General features: G+C 41.9%; 1 protein-coding gene across 14 annotated transcripts in view; it reads left to right on the forward strand.

Annotated features, from left to right (window-relative positions):
* Nucleotides 1-19806, forward strand: part of auts2a (activator of transcription and developmental regulator AUTS2 a) — a 440983-nt gene that overhangs the window by 401016 nt on the left and 20161 nt on the right. For all 14 annotated transcript variants that reach the window (XM_047378589.1, XM_047378588.1, XM_047378592.1 and 11 more), the window contains one exon: nucleotides 1308-1353. In XM_047378589.1, coding sequence (XP_047234545.1) covers nucleotides 1308-1353 — 46 coding nt within the window. The remainder of the gene's footprint in view (nucleotides 1-1307; nucleotides 1354-19806) is intronic.

Raw genomic sequence — 19806 nt, forward strand, 5'->3', positions numbered from 1 at the left:
CTCTTACATGCAGTCCCTGCTGGTGCTCAGTCGGGGAGCTTTACGCAAATCGGCTTGTTTTGTCACGGAGCAACAGTGCCACCAAGTGGTGGGAATGGGAAGATCAGCTTGTTTTGATTTCGAACGGGTCCTGCTCCTGGTTGGCCTGAATATGATTAAAAAGGAAGCGTTATTGACAGTCTTATCCTGTGAAACTGAGTAATTTAATTTGTTCTAAAACGGTGTTGTTTATTTCAACCAGGTTAAGGCTTAATGCCATTTCACGTAGCCCTCACTTTTAACACCCAACCTTGTATTTTAGGCCGACCCAATTATGTTTGTTGGCTCGCCGCAGGATCACAGATTTAAGACTTTTAAAAACAGATTTTTCACATGGAAACCAAGCGGTTTGATGTAAATATGTTCACAGTTATGCTCTAATGGCAGGATAACCACTTTAATGTCTATTGGAAAGTGTTCCAAATTATTACATTTGGTATCACTGTTAATTATTGTTTATCAATCTTGACACACGTCTTAAATATTGTTAATCAATGCTGAAATAAAAGAATACATGAACATTTTCTGTTAAAAATATTTTAGTATGACAAAATAAATTTAATGTAGTTTGGTGCACACCAATGTATTTAGTTTGTAATTTTAGTTCTTCTCAACAGACAAAAACAGAACACCAAGAACAAAATCATGTAGTATTGTTTTGTCTAAAATATAATATAAGACAGAAATAACTCCTTTTTTGTTTAACGTTTTCTGTTATATTATACAAGAAAAATAAATGTACTACATACTTAATTATTTATTTGCAGCCAGACTAATCATCAGTTTACTTTAAGTAATTATATGTTTATGTATGCAATAGTGGAGCAACTAAATACCATTTACCATATATAAAAGCATTTTACATACATTGAAATAGATTCATTTATTAGGCTACATTTAACAATATATCTGTTCTTTCTAAAGAAGCATAAAACATAACGTCTGCTAACGCCCGCTGCAGAATTAACTGTTTACATGACACACATGGGCATATTAGATCACGGATGTTTACATGGTAGGAATCGATAAGAACTGATCATGTATCAGCTTCTTGAAAAAGTGTCCTATTTCTTTGTGTAATAATTTAACTTGTATTAAGTGCCAAGAGACAGAGGGAGGGATAAACCTAGGAAATAGGATTCAGCCTTAATGTTCCCTCAGAAGGAACACTCCTGCACATAGGAATAATGGATTTAAAACTGTTCAGTTAAAAAATGATTCTGTGCTTTACGTGATATTTTTGCTCATTTCTTTCTTCTATTTTCTAGGTTTCCGATGCCAGTTCAGAGAGATTTTTCAGCACGACAGTTAAAGGTATAGACTTTTTTCTTTGTTACTAAATGTGTCTGTGAAGATGCAGGTGTATCATTGTCTTGCTGATAAAGTTGAAGGTTTTCTAGATTCTTTGAGTGCACTGAGAGATGCACCAATTAAATGCCCAATGATTGAAGTCTGCCAGTTTTTTATTGATTAGCACTTAATGGTGATCAGCTGATTAAATTTTCCGAACTCTGAATTTTCTTTTTCCTATTTATTAAACACATCAAATTAGGAATTAGAGCCATTTTAAGTCTTTAAACACATTTCCCAACATCATGCTATTTAAAAGTTTTTATTTATTTAATAAAAATCAGATTTAGGTTGGGAACTCTTGCTTTTGGTTCATAAATGGGGATAATCTTGTCATTCCATTATTTTTAATTGGACTCAAAATTACTACCTCCATCAATTAACCTACTGTACATGTTTGCTCTTGTATGTGGCAAGAAATATCTCAAAGAAACGCGGAAATGTGTATTGGCCCAGAAAAGCCTGATTGGTGCATCTCTACTTCATTAGGCCGTATTGTCATTTTAAACAGATGTCACACCCATAATCCATTTAACCCTGGCAGAGCAAAGCTGAGGAGCAGCTGAACATTTTGACACAAGTCTGATAGTTATCATCCAAAAAACGCTAAAGCTGTAAAGACTGAGGTGTGCCCTGTACATACCTGTGTGCTCCCATGCATGTAACATTAGCATGTAGTGACTAGCGGCTTCAGTGACCTTTTGTTGCAGACAGAGCAGGAAAAGGAGGATTTTTCTGATCCTGCAGGGAATAGAGTGAAGGCAGGAAAAGCATATGTTTACGGTCTCAGTGTGCCAACACCACATGTGACCTCATTATCAAGTAACTAATTTGCTGTTAAAAGCAGCGCTATTTTCTCTGGATCAGGGATAATGGAGGTGCCCCACGTGAATGGACATTCCTCCCCCCGAGGGGGAACGGTGTAGGCCAGAAGGGGACACTCTGAAACCAGGGTCATGACCTCTTCATGGCTGTGGTTGAAATGGGTCTGATGATAGCAGACCTCCATGCTCATTTCCCACATTCTGGCATTAGTTTCCCTTCGGCGCTTGATTTTTGCTGTGCAGCGAGCAGCTCAATAACCACTGCTTAACAGGGAGGTTTCCCTTTGAACGTGCTCCTCTGTGGATGGATTTGGATCCCCTGAAAGGATTAACATCTCTTTTGTGCAGCCTAAACCAACAGAGGGCCACCCTCTCTCCCCCTCTATGAAAGGAACTCAGTGGGGAAACAGTTCACAAAATCTGCTTTCTCCCCGCTCCATGATAGACCACTCTCTTGGCCCCGATTTGCATTTTAATCTCCCTTCTTTTCTTCTGTTCTACGATCGCCATGTCCTCCTCCTGCCATATGCTAATGCATGTTGCTATTGCAGGAGGCGAGTAAAAGAATCCAGGTGCACAAGGAGCAAAGAGCTCTGGTATTTTTATGGAGGCTAGTGTTGGGATTAAAAGAGTCGAAGAGGTTTTTGTTGGAAGGGATTACCAGCACTCAAATGCAACCCAAACTCAGGATAAGCGGCAACTCCAACAAAAATAGCGACAGAGAGCTCGTTTGTGGGGTGCTCAGTGTCAATATTTGCCTAAAGGCAGGTGCAAAAAGTCTCCAGTTGTTTGCCGGATCGAAAGCTTTTCGGTAGATGAAATATTTTAAATCTCTCTAATCCTCAGCCTAAGAAAGTAAATAAGAGAAAAACAGCATCCAGACAAAGCTATATCATAATTATTGACCTGTTTAGTGATTCCTGGTAGAGCCAATGTCAAAAGAAAAAGTAGGATGTTTTTACACTTCTTCTTTGGAACTGCACCATTCAGGTTCATCCTTACCAACACCGATTTCCAATTTCATTTTGAGGTCTGGTCTACTGATACCAATTTTTACCAATTCTGTTTTTTCCCTTCAAAGCAATATTAAACATAAAATATAAAAATAAAGGGACAGAGAATTAAGGGAGTACAAGATTTTCCTTATTTATTTATTTATTTCAAAGCGCATCTCTAACCTTTATCTTTTCTTTAATAAAGTCAAAGAAAGTGCATCAAACTACATGCTGCTAATTGAGTCAGTTATACTTGAATCAATGCTGTTGATCGAGTCAGAATATTTTATCAGTCAACTGGGCCTAATATGGATCAGAACCACAATCAGTGTGAATAGGGTGTACAACAAAGTCTTAAAAGACAATATACAATTTTTTGTCTATGTCTGTAACTCATGAAAATATTAAACCACAAAGTGAAATAAACTGATATGTAGTGGTTTATATAGATGGGTATGGAATGGTTTGTTTACAGAAATGAATGTAGAAAGGAGTCCTGGCCATTTCGCCACTTCACCATTTCCTGCCCTTGCCATTTTGCTTCTATCAAAACCTCAACTTATTTGGGTATAAAACAGCCATTTATGGACAGGATTTCTAGGCGCAGCCAAGGGCCGGAGGGGGTCTGGTTTGGGGACCAGTGGATTTCGTCTCTTATTTTTGCAGATGACGTGGTCCTGCTGGCCCCCTCTAGCCAAGACCTACGGCATGCGCTGGGGCGGTTCGCAGCCGAGTGTGAAGCAGCTGGGATGAAGATCAGCTCCTCCAAGTCCGAGGACATGGTACTCGACCGGAAAAGGGTGGCTTGTCCTCTTCAGGTTGGAGGGGAGTTCCTGCCTCAAGTGGAGGAGTTTAAGTATCTCGGGGTCTTGTTCACGAGTGAGGGAAGAATGGAGCGGGAGATCGACAGACGGATCGGTGCAGCTGCCACAGTAATGGGGGCGCTGTGCCGGTCCGTTGTGGTGAAGAGAGAACTGAGCCGAAAAGCGAAGCTCTCGATTTACCGGTTGGTCTACGTTCCTACCCTCACCTATGGCCATGAACTTTGGGTCATGATACAAGCGGCTGAATTTAGTTTCCTCCGTTGCTCCTCCACATCGAGAGGAGCCAGTTGAGGTGGCTCGGGCATCTATACCGGATGCCTCCTGGACGCCTTCCTCGGGAGGTGTTCCAGGCACATCCCACCAGGAGGAGGCCCAGGACACACTGGAGGGACTATGTCTCTCGGCTGGCCTGGGTGTCTCTGCTGAGTCTGCTGCCCCCGCGACCCGGTCCCGGATAAGCGGAAGACGACGAGTACGAGTACAGCCATCTACAGCAGGGCGCTTTTTACTGGCTGTGCATCAGGTCATACCTGCCATCCTGAGGTTTCATATCGACGTTGACAACCAATGATCTAAAGTAAATTTTTATAATCGGTCAGTAGTCAGTAGTCTTCTGTAAGGATGCGGAGTTATGAAGCTCCAGTGAGTAATGTCTACCTGCAGGAGGTAGCTTAGTTATTTTTTTATTGATCAGGGGTCAAATGCTGTCATATTTATTTAAGCCAACCTCAGTCCCTTACACCACAACCACACATACAAACAAGGGAGGTACTGTATATGATGTGTTTTCAGAAGATAATCTTACTTGTGAGAATGTTGCTTGTCTGCAGATGTTTTCCTCAGATCTGGTCAGAAGTCCTGTCTATAGTGGAGCTTAAAGTTCCTCTTTGTTTTTCTCCTTCCTTTCTGCTCACTCTGGCTCCACTTAGGCCAGGAATGGATTTCATTAGCTCCAAGTCATTAAATGTTATCTCTAATTACCACGGTTGTTGATGCACCTGCAGGTGTCAGCTAGCTAACCTGATTCATTTACTTGGCCTGAAAGCAAGTAGTGGTCAGAAAGTCAATTGGCCGCTGGAGAAATAAACATCTATTCTGAAGTCTGGGCCGTTCCCAAGCTTCCGTGGGTGCAATTCAGAAAGTGAACATTGTTAGCGGAGTGACTGCTGTCCAAGGAGAAGGTGGCAACTCTGACAAAGCACACTGCATGTCTCCTCAAAGGTCTGCAGACACATCTATCAGATGATTAAAGCTGCGCCGAAGGACAAAAATATTTTGCCAACTTCTTCCATCCTTTACAATTCTGTCGATTCACACATTAAGTATCTCGAGTCCCGGACCGGGCAACATTTGTTGAATGTCTCCCCCTCTCTCTATCCCTCTTTCCTGTCTGCCTACTGTAAAAAAAAAATAATTTAAAAATAAATGCCACTAGTGCTGAAAAAAAAAAACCTATATGATCCAGGAAAAACCTGACTGATGAATCTCTAATTTCTCTACCCAAAAAAAATCTGGTATGAAACTAATGAAATTATTCAGATTAAAGAAAAAAAAGTAAAGTAATTTTTTTTCTCTATAGCCCTTAGAAAAAAAGTTAAGAGTTGGTCAAAATTGCAATCAGAAGATGATTGAAATGAAAACCAGAAATCAGCATCCTGATCGAAGCAGCTCTACCAAGCACTTGTGATGTTTCATTTAAAAATTCATCTGGTAGATATGTCGCAAAATGATGTCCCTCATCAGATGTTTCCTGCAGCTGTCTCTTTGATGTGAGACAATGACGAGTTCAGTGCAGGGTTGAATTGAAGTGCACAAGGCTAATTTCAGCATGCTTTACTGGAGTTAATGTGAAAATGAAGCTGCGCTACAGTGAGACCCCGGGCTGATGCCGGTGTGAAGAGCACCGCCAGTGAAGTGTGTCAGGCTTGAGTACGGCTGTCACCGAGGGAGAGAATAATGTGCCATGTGGAAGGTGTAATTTGCAGCGCTGATGGTGTTGTTTAAAAAAATAGTGGAAATGGAGAAGCGTAGGTGAACTTTTGTGGCACATATCGGAGCTGAAGAGCTCCCCAGATCGTCATAGAGCGCTCTGCTGGCAGCAAAATTGCCTGTGAGCATATTACTCCTGTGTGGGAGGGAGCCGAGGGCTTGTTTTTCTCTGTTTCCTGAGAGGAGGACTGTGTGATAGAGCCGTGTGTGCTTCCAGGCTGTGGGCCGCCACCTGCTGTAATCTCAAGTGATATAGAGAGCAACAATCACGCCACAAATCACCCTGGCAGCTTCCTAACTCACTCAGTGGACTGGAAAGAGAGGGCTGGCCTTTCAAAGCACCAGTGTTGGTTTACTGCCCCCAGGCTCCCTGCTCTGCCCTCGTGCTGACCTCTGCCGTCTGTGTGGGTTTGAGTGTCGAGAAATTAAGGCTGCCTGTGAAACTTGACCGGATGCACAGTGGAAAGATGACCTGACTGCTATTGGCCTTTTGTGCATTTAGGGAAACGGCTGCAGTCAGAGACTGCCTCTGTGAGGTCACAAAGATAGAACTGCTGGGATAATGCATTATTTTCACTCAAAAACAAACCAGTTTGGAAGAAAATAAGTCCTTAGATAGTTTGGTCTGAAACTATGTAAAGTGATAGATTAACAGAATCCAGCAGTCTCTTCTGTCCTCTTTACATGTGTTATTTAACTCTCCTTTGCTTGAAGCATTTAATGTCTCTCCGAGGGGAAAGGGAAGCTCAATATCCTGTGCTGCTTCATGCCCCGTCCCTCCTCCCCAGGCTGGGGACTATAGACACAGACGCTGTATTTCATAGCACTGAAAGGGGGCTGCTCCAGCCATACCTCATTGCTGACACAGCCAAACAAAGGTTAACAAATCAAGGGAAGCACTGGCTGATTTACTGCCTCGCTGGCACGAACAATAGGCCCAGCCTCCACGGAGAAATGAAAAATGGCAACATTTTCAACTGTACAAGGTTCAAAAATCCCATCGTAAAGTCTATATTGACTATATGACTGCAGCTCATTAGTCCAGCTTCTCTTATTAGGTTTCAAAATGAATGTGAGTTCAGTTTTATGATCCAAACCTTTTTTCTCCAATAGTTCTGTGGAAAAACTGCTAGTGCAAATGTACGTAGCCAGGAAGACATACAAACTTCTGATGAAAATCTGACTGAATGAATTAGTACTTTTGGGAGCCCAGTCAGTGAGAGGGATGCTTTGAAAGGGTCTGTTGGTGCTTGCTCTGCAGTGTGTGCCAGATTCCTTCTGTCCTCTCCTGCAGCACAAAGAGGTCATTCAGAGTTTGTTCCCTCAGTCCCTGAGGTTAGAGACTAAGTAAATCCATCCATCTTAATGCACTTATTTCAGCACCAGGAGATCTGCAGGGAGACTGTGTAAACACTCCTATATCCGACATGCCAGGCTAAACCCTGAAGGGCCTGGAACCTATCAGGGCAAAATTAAAGGTCTACATCTCAAACACAAACATTTGAATGGGCTCAGCTCCGGAGATCAAAGTGAAAGGCTTAGATTTCCTGCTGCTCCCCCCCCAGCCAGGACTGTACACATCTATGGTACCACTGTGGTGGATTCTGCAGCAGTGCAGGTAATGCAGAAGGATTAATGTTAACATTATGAGATTATTTTGAAGTATGGATTAATTTCAGGGGAAATGTAAAGAATCATAGAAACAGAAATCTCCTTATTTGGCTCCAACTAGATTTTCTGGTGGGATTGTTTAAACGGAGGTTTTGTTGAAAGGTTAAAAGTAATTAATATCTTACCTGCAACAATTTTACTTAAGCATCTTCATTCAAATAAATCCAGACTAGTTGGTTGATTGAAGCTAGCAGATCCTGTTTGTAGACTTCAGCTCGGCCTTCAACATCATCATACCAGACATCCCCCACCAGAAGCTCACCCAGTTCAACGTCCCAGCCTCCACCTGTCAGTGGATCAACAGCTTCCTGACAGACCGACAGCAGCAGGTGAGACTGGGGAGCATCTTCTCCTGATCCAGATCAATAAGTACTGGTGCCCCCCAGGGGTGTGTTCTATCCCCACTCCTCTTCTCTCTGTACACAAATGACTGCACCTCATCGGACTCGTCCATGAAACTCCTTAAGTTTGCAGATGACACCACTGTCATTGGACTGATCCAGGATAGTGATGAGTCTGCATACAGACAGCAGGTGGATCGGCTGGTACACTGGTGTGGTCAGAACTACCTTCAACTGAACCAACTCAAGACTGTGGAAACGGTGGTGGACGTTTGGAGAACACCACCCCCATACACCCCCCTCACCATCCTCAACAACACTGTATCGGCCGTGGACCACTTCAGGTTCTTAGGAACCACCATCTCTGAGGACCTGAGATGGTCTTCACACATAGACACTGTTCGAAAGAAGGCCCAGCAGAGACTGTACTTCCTGAGGCAACTCAAGAAGTTCAACCTTCCACAGGAGCTGCTGGTCATCTTCTACACTGCTATCATTCAGTCTGTCCTGTCTTCATCCATCTCAGTGTGGTTTGGCTCATCCACAAAACAGGACAGGTCCAGACTGCAATGAATAATCAGGTCTGCAGAGAGAATAATCAGAGCTGACCTTCCCTCCATCCAGGACTTATACAGGTCTAGGGTCAAGAAAAGAGCTGGAAAAATCTCTGCAGACCCCACACACCCTGCACATAAACTGTTCAGAGCTTTACCTTCAGGCCGCCGCTACAGAGCACTGTTTACTAAAACCAGCCGCCACAGAGACAGTTTCTTCCCCCAGGCTGTTTCTCTGATGAACATTCAATAGAGTACAAAACAACAGCATACAGATGTTGCAAATGCACCTTTTTATTATTATATATGTGTATATTGTACATTGTAAATTGCAAATTTGTATATTCTGTAATGCAAAAACAGAACAAAAGAGCAAAGTGTACCGGAGTCAAATTCCTTGTTTGTATGTACGAACTTGGCAATAAAGCTGATTCTGATTCTGATTCTGATAGTCCCGGCGGGAACAAGACCAAAGCAGAAGTCTGCTCTTTAAAAACAACTGTAATCTCCAAAATGTTGGAGCAGTTCATGCAAACCCTGTTAAGTGAACCTTTACATCTCTGGAACATTTGCATCGGCTGCTATTTAGACAGAACCCACTGATTATTCACACAGGAAATAGAGCTAGGAGGCAGTCCTCCACCAATAATCTTCCTGTGTGAAACGTACTGAGAACGAAACATTTAAAGCATTTCCAGTCAGGAAATAATAAATGAAAATAGCGCTCTCTTAAACCACTAGTTTCACTTTTTACTTCTACTAACACTAAGGCAATAACGATCATTATTTTATTTAGCTACCATGCGTTTTCTTTTTTCCATATCACCTTGTCATGTGCTGACATGAAGATGCCACCAACTAGTGAAAGTGAAGAAAGAGGTGGATGTGTTGAAAGCAGCACTCTCTTCAACCCAGGGGACATCCCCTACCCTTCACCAGCAGCATTCACTGATCCAATGTGGCATTAGCCAGTCTCCTGCCAACTGTGCAACATTAACAGGGTCAAAGCACCATACACACACACGCACACACACACATACACACACACATGCCAAGACCCAGCCATTCCCAGCTCACTGTTTGTGTGTTCAGGCCAATTATACTTGTATCGGTCCCTGTGGCTGAGGTGACATTGCCAAAGAGCGGGAGAGAGCCAACCACCTTAATGAGGCCACATGGTACCTCGGAGGTGCATGTGTGAATGCATAAGAGTGGCAGCCTGAAATGAGCCACCCTGTTATTGTAATCCACCATGTGTATCTGACAGCAGCACTCTCACTCCTCAAGGCTTTTGTCTTACTGGTTCTGTAGCCCCATGTTTCCTGCATAAAGAAAATACTACTGAATAACTTGAAGCCTCGTCTCATAAGTACAGGCAGGCGTGGTACAGAGAGATTGGAAAAAACAAGACATATAAACAAATTTATTAAAATCATGCAGCCTTTAAGAAAATCCTTAAAGTTTACCAAAAGCATCAGGTTTTGATTTTATTTTTAGAATTAATAGGATACAAGTTAGGTGTGTAATGGCACATGTAGTTATACATAGAAATGCAGGTTTGAAAGCTGAACACATCCAGAATGTTTATGGGCACAACTAGAGTGAGGAACTCACTCATTCCACCACTCGGCCTTTATAGGACAACACATGAATGAACATGGAAACAAAAAGGTGTGGAGAACACAAAGATTATGCAGAGCCTGATGACCTTCAACTATCCTTACAGTCTCCTGTTCAGGAGTTACTACTAAAAATGGATTAACGGAAATCTGTATGCCGGCGATGTTCATTTTGTACCTTTGCAGTTTTGGGTGTTTTGTACTTGACTGCATCATCCAAATTGAAACTGGTCGAAAATCAATAATAAGTGGAAATAGTAAGGGCCCATAGCAAACTTTGAAGCAGGACAGAAAGTGGCTGCAGGTCGGTTCATACCACCATTTGTTACCCACGCATTTGTGACCACTCTACGCTGCAAAAATCATAGGTTTTGAACAAGTCCTAAGATTATTTGAGCCAACAGGATTTTAGCAGGCTTCACTCCTGGTGGTGATCTCCACTTAGGAACAGGATCGGTCAGATATTGTTATAAAAATGGGCACTTTAACAACCTTAACAGTGGAATTTATTTATTTTTATTATTGTAGTACATTGGTTTTCTATGCCTGTGATATATTTCAATTCAAAAATACTTTACTCATCCCAAAGGGAAATTAAATGTTATTGCAGCTCATATTATTCAGGTTTCTCAAATAGCTGTTGGAGCTGCTGATGGCTGTGGGCAGGAAGGATCTCCTGTAGTGCTCCGTCTTACAGCAGATCTGAAGAAGCCTCTGACTGAAGACACTCTGTTGTTGTAGAACAGTCTCATGAAGAGGATGCTCAGGGTTCTCCACAATGTTCTTCGTTTTATGAAGAATCTGTCTTTCCACAATGATCTCCAGAGGTTCCAGAGGAGTCCCCAGAACAGAGCCAGCCTTTTTTATCAGCTTGTTCAGCTTTTTTAAGTCCCTCGCTCTGATGCTGCTTCCCCAGCAGATGATGGTAGAAGAGATCACACTCTCCACAACAGACTTATAGAAGATATGCAGCATCTTGCTGCAAAGACATTTGTGACACTTGTTTGTTGGAGCATAAAAGTTTTAAGTTTAATTTCTTTTTCAGTAGCTGCATCGTAACACTGAAGCAACCTCATTATCTGTGGTCTATGGTTGCTATGAATGCAAATATCATTGTTTCCGCAACATTTCCCATTGCATATCACATTTTAATCGAATATGCACATAAACACTACCGGTCAAAAGTTTTTATACATTTTCTCACTTAATGGGTCTTTATTTTCATGAATATTTACATTGTAGATGTTCACCAAAGGCAACAAAGCTATGAATGAACACACATGGAATTATAAAGTAAACAAAAAATGTGAAATAACTCTAAACGTTTTAAAATAGCCAATCAATGCTCTGATTCTGCTAAACACTCTTAGCATTCTCTCCATGAGCTTCATGAGGTGGTCACCTGAAATGGTTTTCCAAAGACTCTTGAAAAATCTTCCCAGAAGTTCATTGAGAGATGGTCAAAGGTTAATATTTCAGTCACCATAGCAAAGGGCTGTTGCTTTAAGGAATCTAAAATATTTAAAGTTCTTCCATATGTGTTCATTCACAGTTTTGATGATTTTAGTGAGAATCTACGTACAATGTAAATAGTCATAAACATAAAGAAAACCAATAAATGAGAAAGTGGTGTAATATTACCCTTCACATAAATCTATATAAATCATGTGGAATGGTTATTTTTGTGTATTGTCATTTCCTATTAAAAAGCAGTACTTTATAACCCACTGCTGTTTTACAGTGGTGCTGTTTGTTGTAAAGGAAGATGTCAGGTGAAGGGGTTTTCCTGCCCACTCCTGTGATGCCAGAAGAAAGAAGTAAAAGTGTAAAGACAGAAAAGCTCAGAGAGCAAGAGCACAGAGACTCTGATCAGGATTGATGAAAGCACGACTTTAATTGCTCCCAGTAGAAAAGAGGTTAGCTTTTTTTCCCCTTCTCACCCTTTCTGATTCTCATAAATATGCAGTGCAGAAATAAAGCCCTGATGAGCCTCAGGGCAGATTAGAGAAGGCTGCAGAGCAGAATCCTGGTTTGTTAGCCGCACTCCATAAATCCCTTGCATGTGTTTTTGCCCAACACACACACTGCATGCCTTTCATCTTTTTCTACCCACATTTCATTATTTGGCCACAGACTACAGTCTCTGCTCAATCAGCCATTAGGTGTGCTGGGAAGCTGTAGCTGCCAGATCATGGCTCAACATCTCCCCCTTGTGTTGGGTGTGTTCAGAAGAAATATTGTTCGCTCTGAGCAGATTGGCTGGAGATGACATGTTTAAATTGTGGTGGATGTTTAGTATGTGTGTGTAAAGTTAGAATAGTATCCTGGAAAATAAATGTTAAGCATGTGTATTTGATCTAAACAAAGTAGAACGAACAGCAGAATTTTCCATTTTATCACCGTCTTTTAGTTCATCGTCACAGGCTTTTGGCCTCTGTTCTTAGAAGCCTGCCCAGATCTATCAACATCCCTCAGACTGTCACCATCTGTTACAGATTAGTATGCTTCTGGAGGAAGCTATTTGATTTCAGATGTTCAGCATCCCCTCCTCTTTCCACGTGTCAGATGTTACTGTAAACAGTGTCGAACAAAAAACCAAAATCCCAGAAGTGGGGGGAGATCGGTGCTTCAAGCCTAAAACAAATGACCCGTTGCTCCAGCATGGACGGCACGTCTGGTTTAGCTCTTAACTTGCTGAGACGGGGGCCCTGCTGGGCCATTTAGAGGCAAAGCTAGGAAGCAATGCTCTAAAGCCTGAGCTCAAACAGTTTGCAGAGTGCTGTTGTGATGCATGAATCCCCCTGGCCACATTTGACACTAGCAAGCCTGTCTGAGCCCATGTCTTCACCGAGGAGGCCTTGAACAGAGCATGCATTGTTCCCCTGAAGTAACCCAAGCTCAGGGTAGCCTCTGCCCAAAGGGGGATATCAAGTTGTTCTCTCCCCACCAACACCACAATCCTACTTTAAGCCCCGGGCTTTAAGAGTGAGCAGAGAGGCAGCTGACTGTTTGGATGACGGCGCAGTTCAAATAAACAGCTCAAATCCTCCCCAGCCTCCCCTACACTAGCTCTCCCTCGCCAAGTATCCCAGTTCCACAGCCATAGCTCATCACTGTGGAGCATGCCAACAGTTCTCAGCATGTTTGTGGTTCTTCTGAAAAACCCGGTTGTTGTGGCTATTCAGAGGTTTCCTGAGAGAGCAGCCTATGAGTCGAGACAGGAGGGTAGAGCTTAGGCCTGGTGTGCTCGTCCTGAATGACTGCTCCATTTATCACCACATCAACAATACACACAGTAATTCTGGGCTAAAAACAAATACAACTGAAAGTAAAAGCTGTTTAGAGAAGAGATGGCTAATAGCACCTTGGTTTTTGCCCCCGAGTGTCTCACTAATCTGACTGCAGTGAAAGCTGAGCAGGGACGGGGTAATAAGACGGCACTTGACACACATGCACGTAGACACACTGGCTGCCTCTGTAATGTCAGCGAGGGTTTAGGAATAGAAAAGGCTACATGCAAATTGATACTTCACCAGATTGGCAGCCATTCGATCCTCATGTCCAAGCTATTACCCCAGAGGAATGAGTTTTTCTGAAATTGTTTTAACATCGAATACAAGCTGTGTTGAACCTGATCTTTTCGGGCTGCCTGATGGTGCTGTTACAGATGTGTGTAAAACCAGTTGACCTATTTGAGTGTAAAAGAAAGAGGCCCAGACTGATGACACTCTGGGGACAGATTTCTTTTTCCAACCCTCAGACTCTCTCATTCCCCAGTGAAGCGATGATGTCGATGTGTGAGCTTGAGCTGTAATCCTCCTCACTCATGCAGGCCAGAAGCTCTCCCTGGTTTTAGATGGAGACTGGTCAACAGAAAGTGGGAGCGTGAGACAAGGAGAGAGGACTTTTTTACCTATCAGGGCAAATGAGCAGAAAAGGGGGTAATAAGACAGCATTTGAATTCGTTTATCAGTATAAGATATAAACAACACGGGGGCGCAGTTGGTAGCACTGTTGCCTTGCGGCAAGAAGGTCCTGAGTTCGAATCCCGCCCGGGGGTCTTGCTGCATGGAGTTTGCATGTTCTCCCCGTGCACGCGTGAGTTCTCTCTGGGTATCCCGGCTTCCTCCCACAGTCCAAAGACATGCCTGTTAGGTTAATTGGTGTCCCTAAATTGCCCTCAGGTGTGTGCATTGTTGTTTGTGGATTGCCCTGCGACCTGTCCAGGGTGTACCCCACCTCCCGCCCATAGACTGTTGGAGATAGGCACCAGCTTCCCCGTGACCAACCATAGTAGAAAATGACTGACTAAAATGTTAAGTTTTTTCAACATCTAAAATCAGTCTTTAGGAATTTATTCAAAGTCTAAACATAATGCTCTTTAAGCTGAGCTTGAAGCATTAAAAAAAGAGTGAAATATACACTGTGTTTGAAGCCTGTTAGTTCTGTAAGCGGTTGGCTATTGTTTCCCCAAGCTGCCAGAATGACTGACAAGAAACACGTGTTGAAGTGCCAGGCAGTGAGTGGCGAACGCTTGACATCTGAACATTTCTTTACTCCAGAATTTCCAGTTGTTGTTTTTAAGATGTCTTTATTTCCTATTCTGAGACCATTTTACCTCCAGCATGGATTTGGGTTAATGATTTAAAAGAGTAGTTTAATTTACGTGTAACTCTATTGATATATAAACATACCTATACTGTGTTTGTAGAGTTATTTTCATATAGAAGTAAGACACTGGTTATGTTTTCTTTTGGTTTGCAAGACTTTTCTTACTACACCTCTTAGCAACAAATATATTGGCGGATGATAAGCTGAGCACAAAACAGAAAAGTTGTACACAGTTGCAATTGTGGCAGAAATATATTTCACTACCATTCAAACAAAAGAAACTGTGTAAAAATCCATGGGAATTCTGAATATAAACACAATACTGCAGAGAAGGATTTACAGTTTGTAAGAATGTCTTACAAAATGTACAGAGACCAGTTCATTGACTAGATTGGAAACTGCTAAATGCTAATTCAAAGTTAATGTCAAAACTGTTCTCAATGGCCTAAACATAACATAAATATATATATATTGATGTTGTCAGTAAGCTGTCATTTTTATCTAGTATTTAAACAAAAACTAAATGTACATTCGGTTATGAGATTAAATTTTAGAGCTCCAGTTTTTGTAAATATTTCTAAAACTGATTTAAACAGAATTTCTTTTTTGGACCTACAAGAAAGACACTATAACAACAACATTCAAAATATTTTTTTATCAAAGTGTTCAGTCAAGAGTTTTTTACTAGATGAAATAATTACAGGATTCATATGTTGAGCTGTCTTTAGCATCTTACACTAGCATGGTTAGCTTTTTTTGGAACATCAGTTTTCAGGTATAGATTCTAAAAAAAAGTAGATCCTTACCTTGACTAATTTCCAAAAGTCCATATTTCCTAATCCAGTATGTTCCATGACATAGAGTTAAGAATGCTTTAATCTAAAAGAACAGAACAAAGCTATTTTGCTGTACTCTGTTCAACCTTCCTGTCGCCTGAATAAAGTCTTGCGCTCTCTCACAGCCTGAATAAACTGCAGAGGAGAGTCAACATATCGTAGAACATGTTTTCCTTTTTAAATAGCTTCATACATCACTGTGCTTTGACATCATTTTAAACACATTTAAACACTCATTGATACTGAAAATAGATAACTTAAAATTTTCAGTCACAGCGTCCGCGCTTAAGAGTGTCGTCCTCATGATGTAGAATATGCCTTGAGTATGGTGCATTCAGTGATGGGGGAAATGGTCACACTTTTGAATTTGGACAGGTTTCGGTCAGATCTGATCAGACTAAAAATCACCTGATTCTGGTCACCGCTGATTTCTCGGGTCCGACAGAGACCTGTTGATATAAATATAGCAACTGATATTATAGCTAGTTGATATTTGTGTAACATTACAGCTATATTTAGTTATGATGTAAACAGGTCAAAGAATTAGCCACATTTCAGGGCTTGTTGGCAAAGTGAGACACTACAGGACTCTAAGCAGCCTTTACAACTTCTGTTTTTTGGGAAGAACATGGACAGAAAAAATAGCCAGCTCTAACTGTTCTCTTGCTATCAGTGACAAAAGACCACGAGACAGCTTCTATCTGCTGGCTAATGTACAAGTGACATGTTTGAGGTTAAATGGTCTGGTCTACTCCACAGCTGCCTTGTCTTTCAGTGCAGCTTTACACCACTGTGACAGTGTTCGTGTGCTGACCCATTGCTGTGAATGGGATGGATCTCACACATTACATGCTATTGTTATTTCAAAGCCTCAGTGAGCCTGGACATGACAGCCAGACCTGTAAAGAATCTGTCAGCCACCAGTTCCAAGCATCCCCCTGAGAGCTGCCCTGTGCAGACCCTTGGCTGGAGATGTCTGGCCAGCTTTCCACCCAGCCCCTCTGCTGGTCACCTGTGCCAGCATGCCCATCATCGGGTCCCTGCCTCAGCTCTTCTCCATTTACTTTCCCTCCGGGCTGACCTCACACCCTACAGGATATATAAAGATTTGTTCTTAAATAGGACAGCTAGAAATGGGACACGACTGATCTTACAGCTACATTTTCATGTTCACATAAAGACAGTTATGTTAGGGGGGATGATTTCAGGAAAGGTGACCAAACATTTAGGCCCTAAGAGAATGCTTGAGGTGGCGAGAGTCTTCATGTGTTGTTGGAGTACAAAGCTAACAGCGAGGGTTAAAAACAGAAGCAGTTAGGAGCCATTACAGGAACAGGAGTAATCAGAGCCACTGTGGGTTGAAGAATATGTTTGCTGCAACTCATTGTTAGCAAATGTGTTCTTTATGACTTGAGAAAGCGGAGACAAAGAATGTTCCGTCTACCAGACAGTATGAATGGAGCACAGATGGATTCTAGCAAAGGTAGGAGGCAGAACAGAGCAAGTTTCTTTCCCTTTCTTTCTGCTCCTTTCTGTCACTCATGCATTTTCCTCCTCTCTGTGGCCCTTTCATTCTGTCATACAGAAAATGTGTGTAAGTGCTTGTTCTTTGTGGCCTGGCAGCTGCTCTTCAATGGCTTTTACATTTGTCAGGGAAGCTCAGAACATTCAGTGGCTTATGGAGACAAATTACCCAAGATTGTAGCCATTTCACGGAGGATAACAGTCCCAGACAGTGTATCTGCCTTGAGTCATATGTATTGTGTGTTGGTTAACCACCCACTCTGTGCTCCATGACATCACAGTATTTATGGACACTATTTTTACACGGATATGCACTTGCTTTGGCTTCCCAGCTTGTTATACAAAATTCATAACCCAAATGAGTTAGGCATGAAATATAAATGTTCAGAGCTTGAACCCCCCACCCTCCCATGTTTTGAGCAATCACAGCTTGTTAAAGCAGCAGTTTGAATTACCGTGTGGCGATATCAGCATACTGTGGTATTCTCGCTGAAAAACTACACATGTCACGCTCTCACAGCCAGAATATTTGCTCTACTTGACCGCCCCCTCCCTCCCATACTACCAACTTTATTTCTGTTTAGCTTTCCACTCTCCTTACCGAGCCACCCCTGGGAGTCTCTAATAAAACGCCTCCAGTCTGAGATCATCCGCATGGCTGGATGTCCAGGCTATGTAACCCTCCACCCCCCTTGGCTCTATCTGTTGAGAGCTGCTGACATGACATAGTCTGTAAGGGACAGAGAGGAAGCCTACGCCCCACAACCCTGAACTTCTGTTTGGAAATGGACAGACGACATGTTTAAACAACTCCTTGCTGAGGAGATACTCTGGAGACATGGAGAAGTATTGTTAAAGTGTGTGTTGCTCCTCTTTTAAAATTTAGAAGTGTTAATGTCTTCAAAGCCGAAGAGGAAAGGAATAAAGAGCTAATAAACTGAATATTCTCATAGGGCCTTGGCTAGGAGAGCACAGAGAAATCTTCTAGAGAAAGTTTCTGGCCCAGAATTGCAGTTTCTCTTTTGAATTATATCACGGGTCGATAGTGCGGACCTGTAATTTTCTACCATACATTAGTTTAGTAGTTTACATAAATATTTTGTTAGCTAGTTACTTTAAGCATAGTTGGTTAAATGCGGCAGAGCTGCTTTTTTTCACAATCCCAAGTGAGGTCTTCGTAAAGCCAGTATTTGATACAGACACGCACACACACCTTCCATTTCTGTGTTAAAAAATATGAGTAAATGCATAATTCTGCATTGCAGTTTCTTTATAGTAGCTCATAGCATGATTCCACCAATGTGTTTTCTGACAGACTGATGACCTCCATGCAAAGATGCTTCTGTAGTCTCTTTAGTCGGTAGGCAGAGATCATGTTGCTACGAACTTAAAAGACCAAAAACATACCGTTTTGTTTCATGTATGTAGCATGGACTCTCTCCCAAAGATTTCCTCTTATTTTTCTCCCCAAAAAAAGAGGAACCATTTTTAATTCAGAAGCAAGATTCCTGATTTTCATTCTTAGATATACTAATCTCGCATAAAACTCTGCTGTCACGCTTTCTCACTTGCTTACAAATACACTCTACTCTCGCTCAAAATTGTGTTTCTGTGTTTAGCTATGTACCTGTCATTTTAAATTCCTTTGTAGGGATGAAACCAGCGCTCACAGGGGATATCAATGTGCTTATAGAGTTCAGTCCAGAGAGGATCCATGAGCAAAAATAAGAAAGCTGAGAAAGAAGGTTTTTATCCACGAGCAGAGGACGTTTAAGCAGGAGGAGCAGCATTCAAATGGGACAGCACACTATAAGAGGCATTAAATCAGATTGCAAATACAAATTCTTAGGAAGGAGGAAAGCATTTTTGGAAGCAAGCAACACTGAGTAGGAGAGTTTTATGGGAGAGCAGGAGAGTGAAAATAAAATTTTTGAAATATCTTGCCCTCAGATTTAAAAAACACCACATGCCAAGTTACACGCTGTTGGTGATTTAACATAGCTGAAATTATGGCCTCAAAAACTATTAAAAATTGTACTTAATATGTGAAGCACAATATTACCAGTGAATATTCAAAAGAAGACTTCTTTATCTACAAAGGTTGTTGACTCAGGAGGTGTTGGAGCAGGCTGTTGATGCTATCAACTCTTTATTGACAAACCTGTCCTGATTCAGAGGAGGATGGGACTCCTCAAACTCTCAATCAACTCATTAAACTCTCAATACCTTCTCAAATCCCTAATACCTTAGACCTCACCTAATCAGTCCACCTGCATTTTAATCCAAAGTGTAAACAAGATGATGCTGTTCTCAAGACAACTCAGAAATACAGGACAAACCCCATTCTGTGCTGATTTAAAATAAGACGCAAAGTTTAACTGTCAAAGGTTCCCATATTTTAAGCAACTTGTAGAAACTCTAGGCTGCACTGAGGAAGGAAAATGTATTGCAACCCCGTGCATCTGTACCTAATAAACTGGATACATTTAGGAAAACAGTAACACAAACATATGGTGAGGATACCAGAGCAGGCTGTGTTGTGTATTGTTTAGCTCAGCAAGCTGTGACAAAAAGCGGCAGCATGCCGTTTATTGTTTCCTTCTTTGTGGGAGGGACTTCTGTTAAAGAT

The sequence above is a fragment of the Girardinichthys multiradiatus genome, chromosome 11 (genome assembly GCF_021462225.1).
Source record: "Girardinichthys multiradiatus isolate DD_20200921_A chromosome 11, DD_fGirMul_XY1, whole genome shotgun sequence".
Lineage (NCBI taxonomy): Eukaryota > Metazoa > Chordata > Actinopteri > Cyprinodontiformes > Goodeidae > Girardinichthys > Girardinichthys multiradiatus.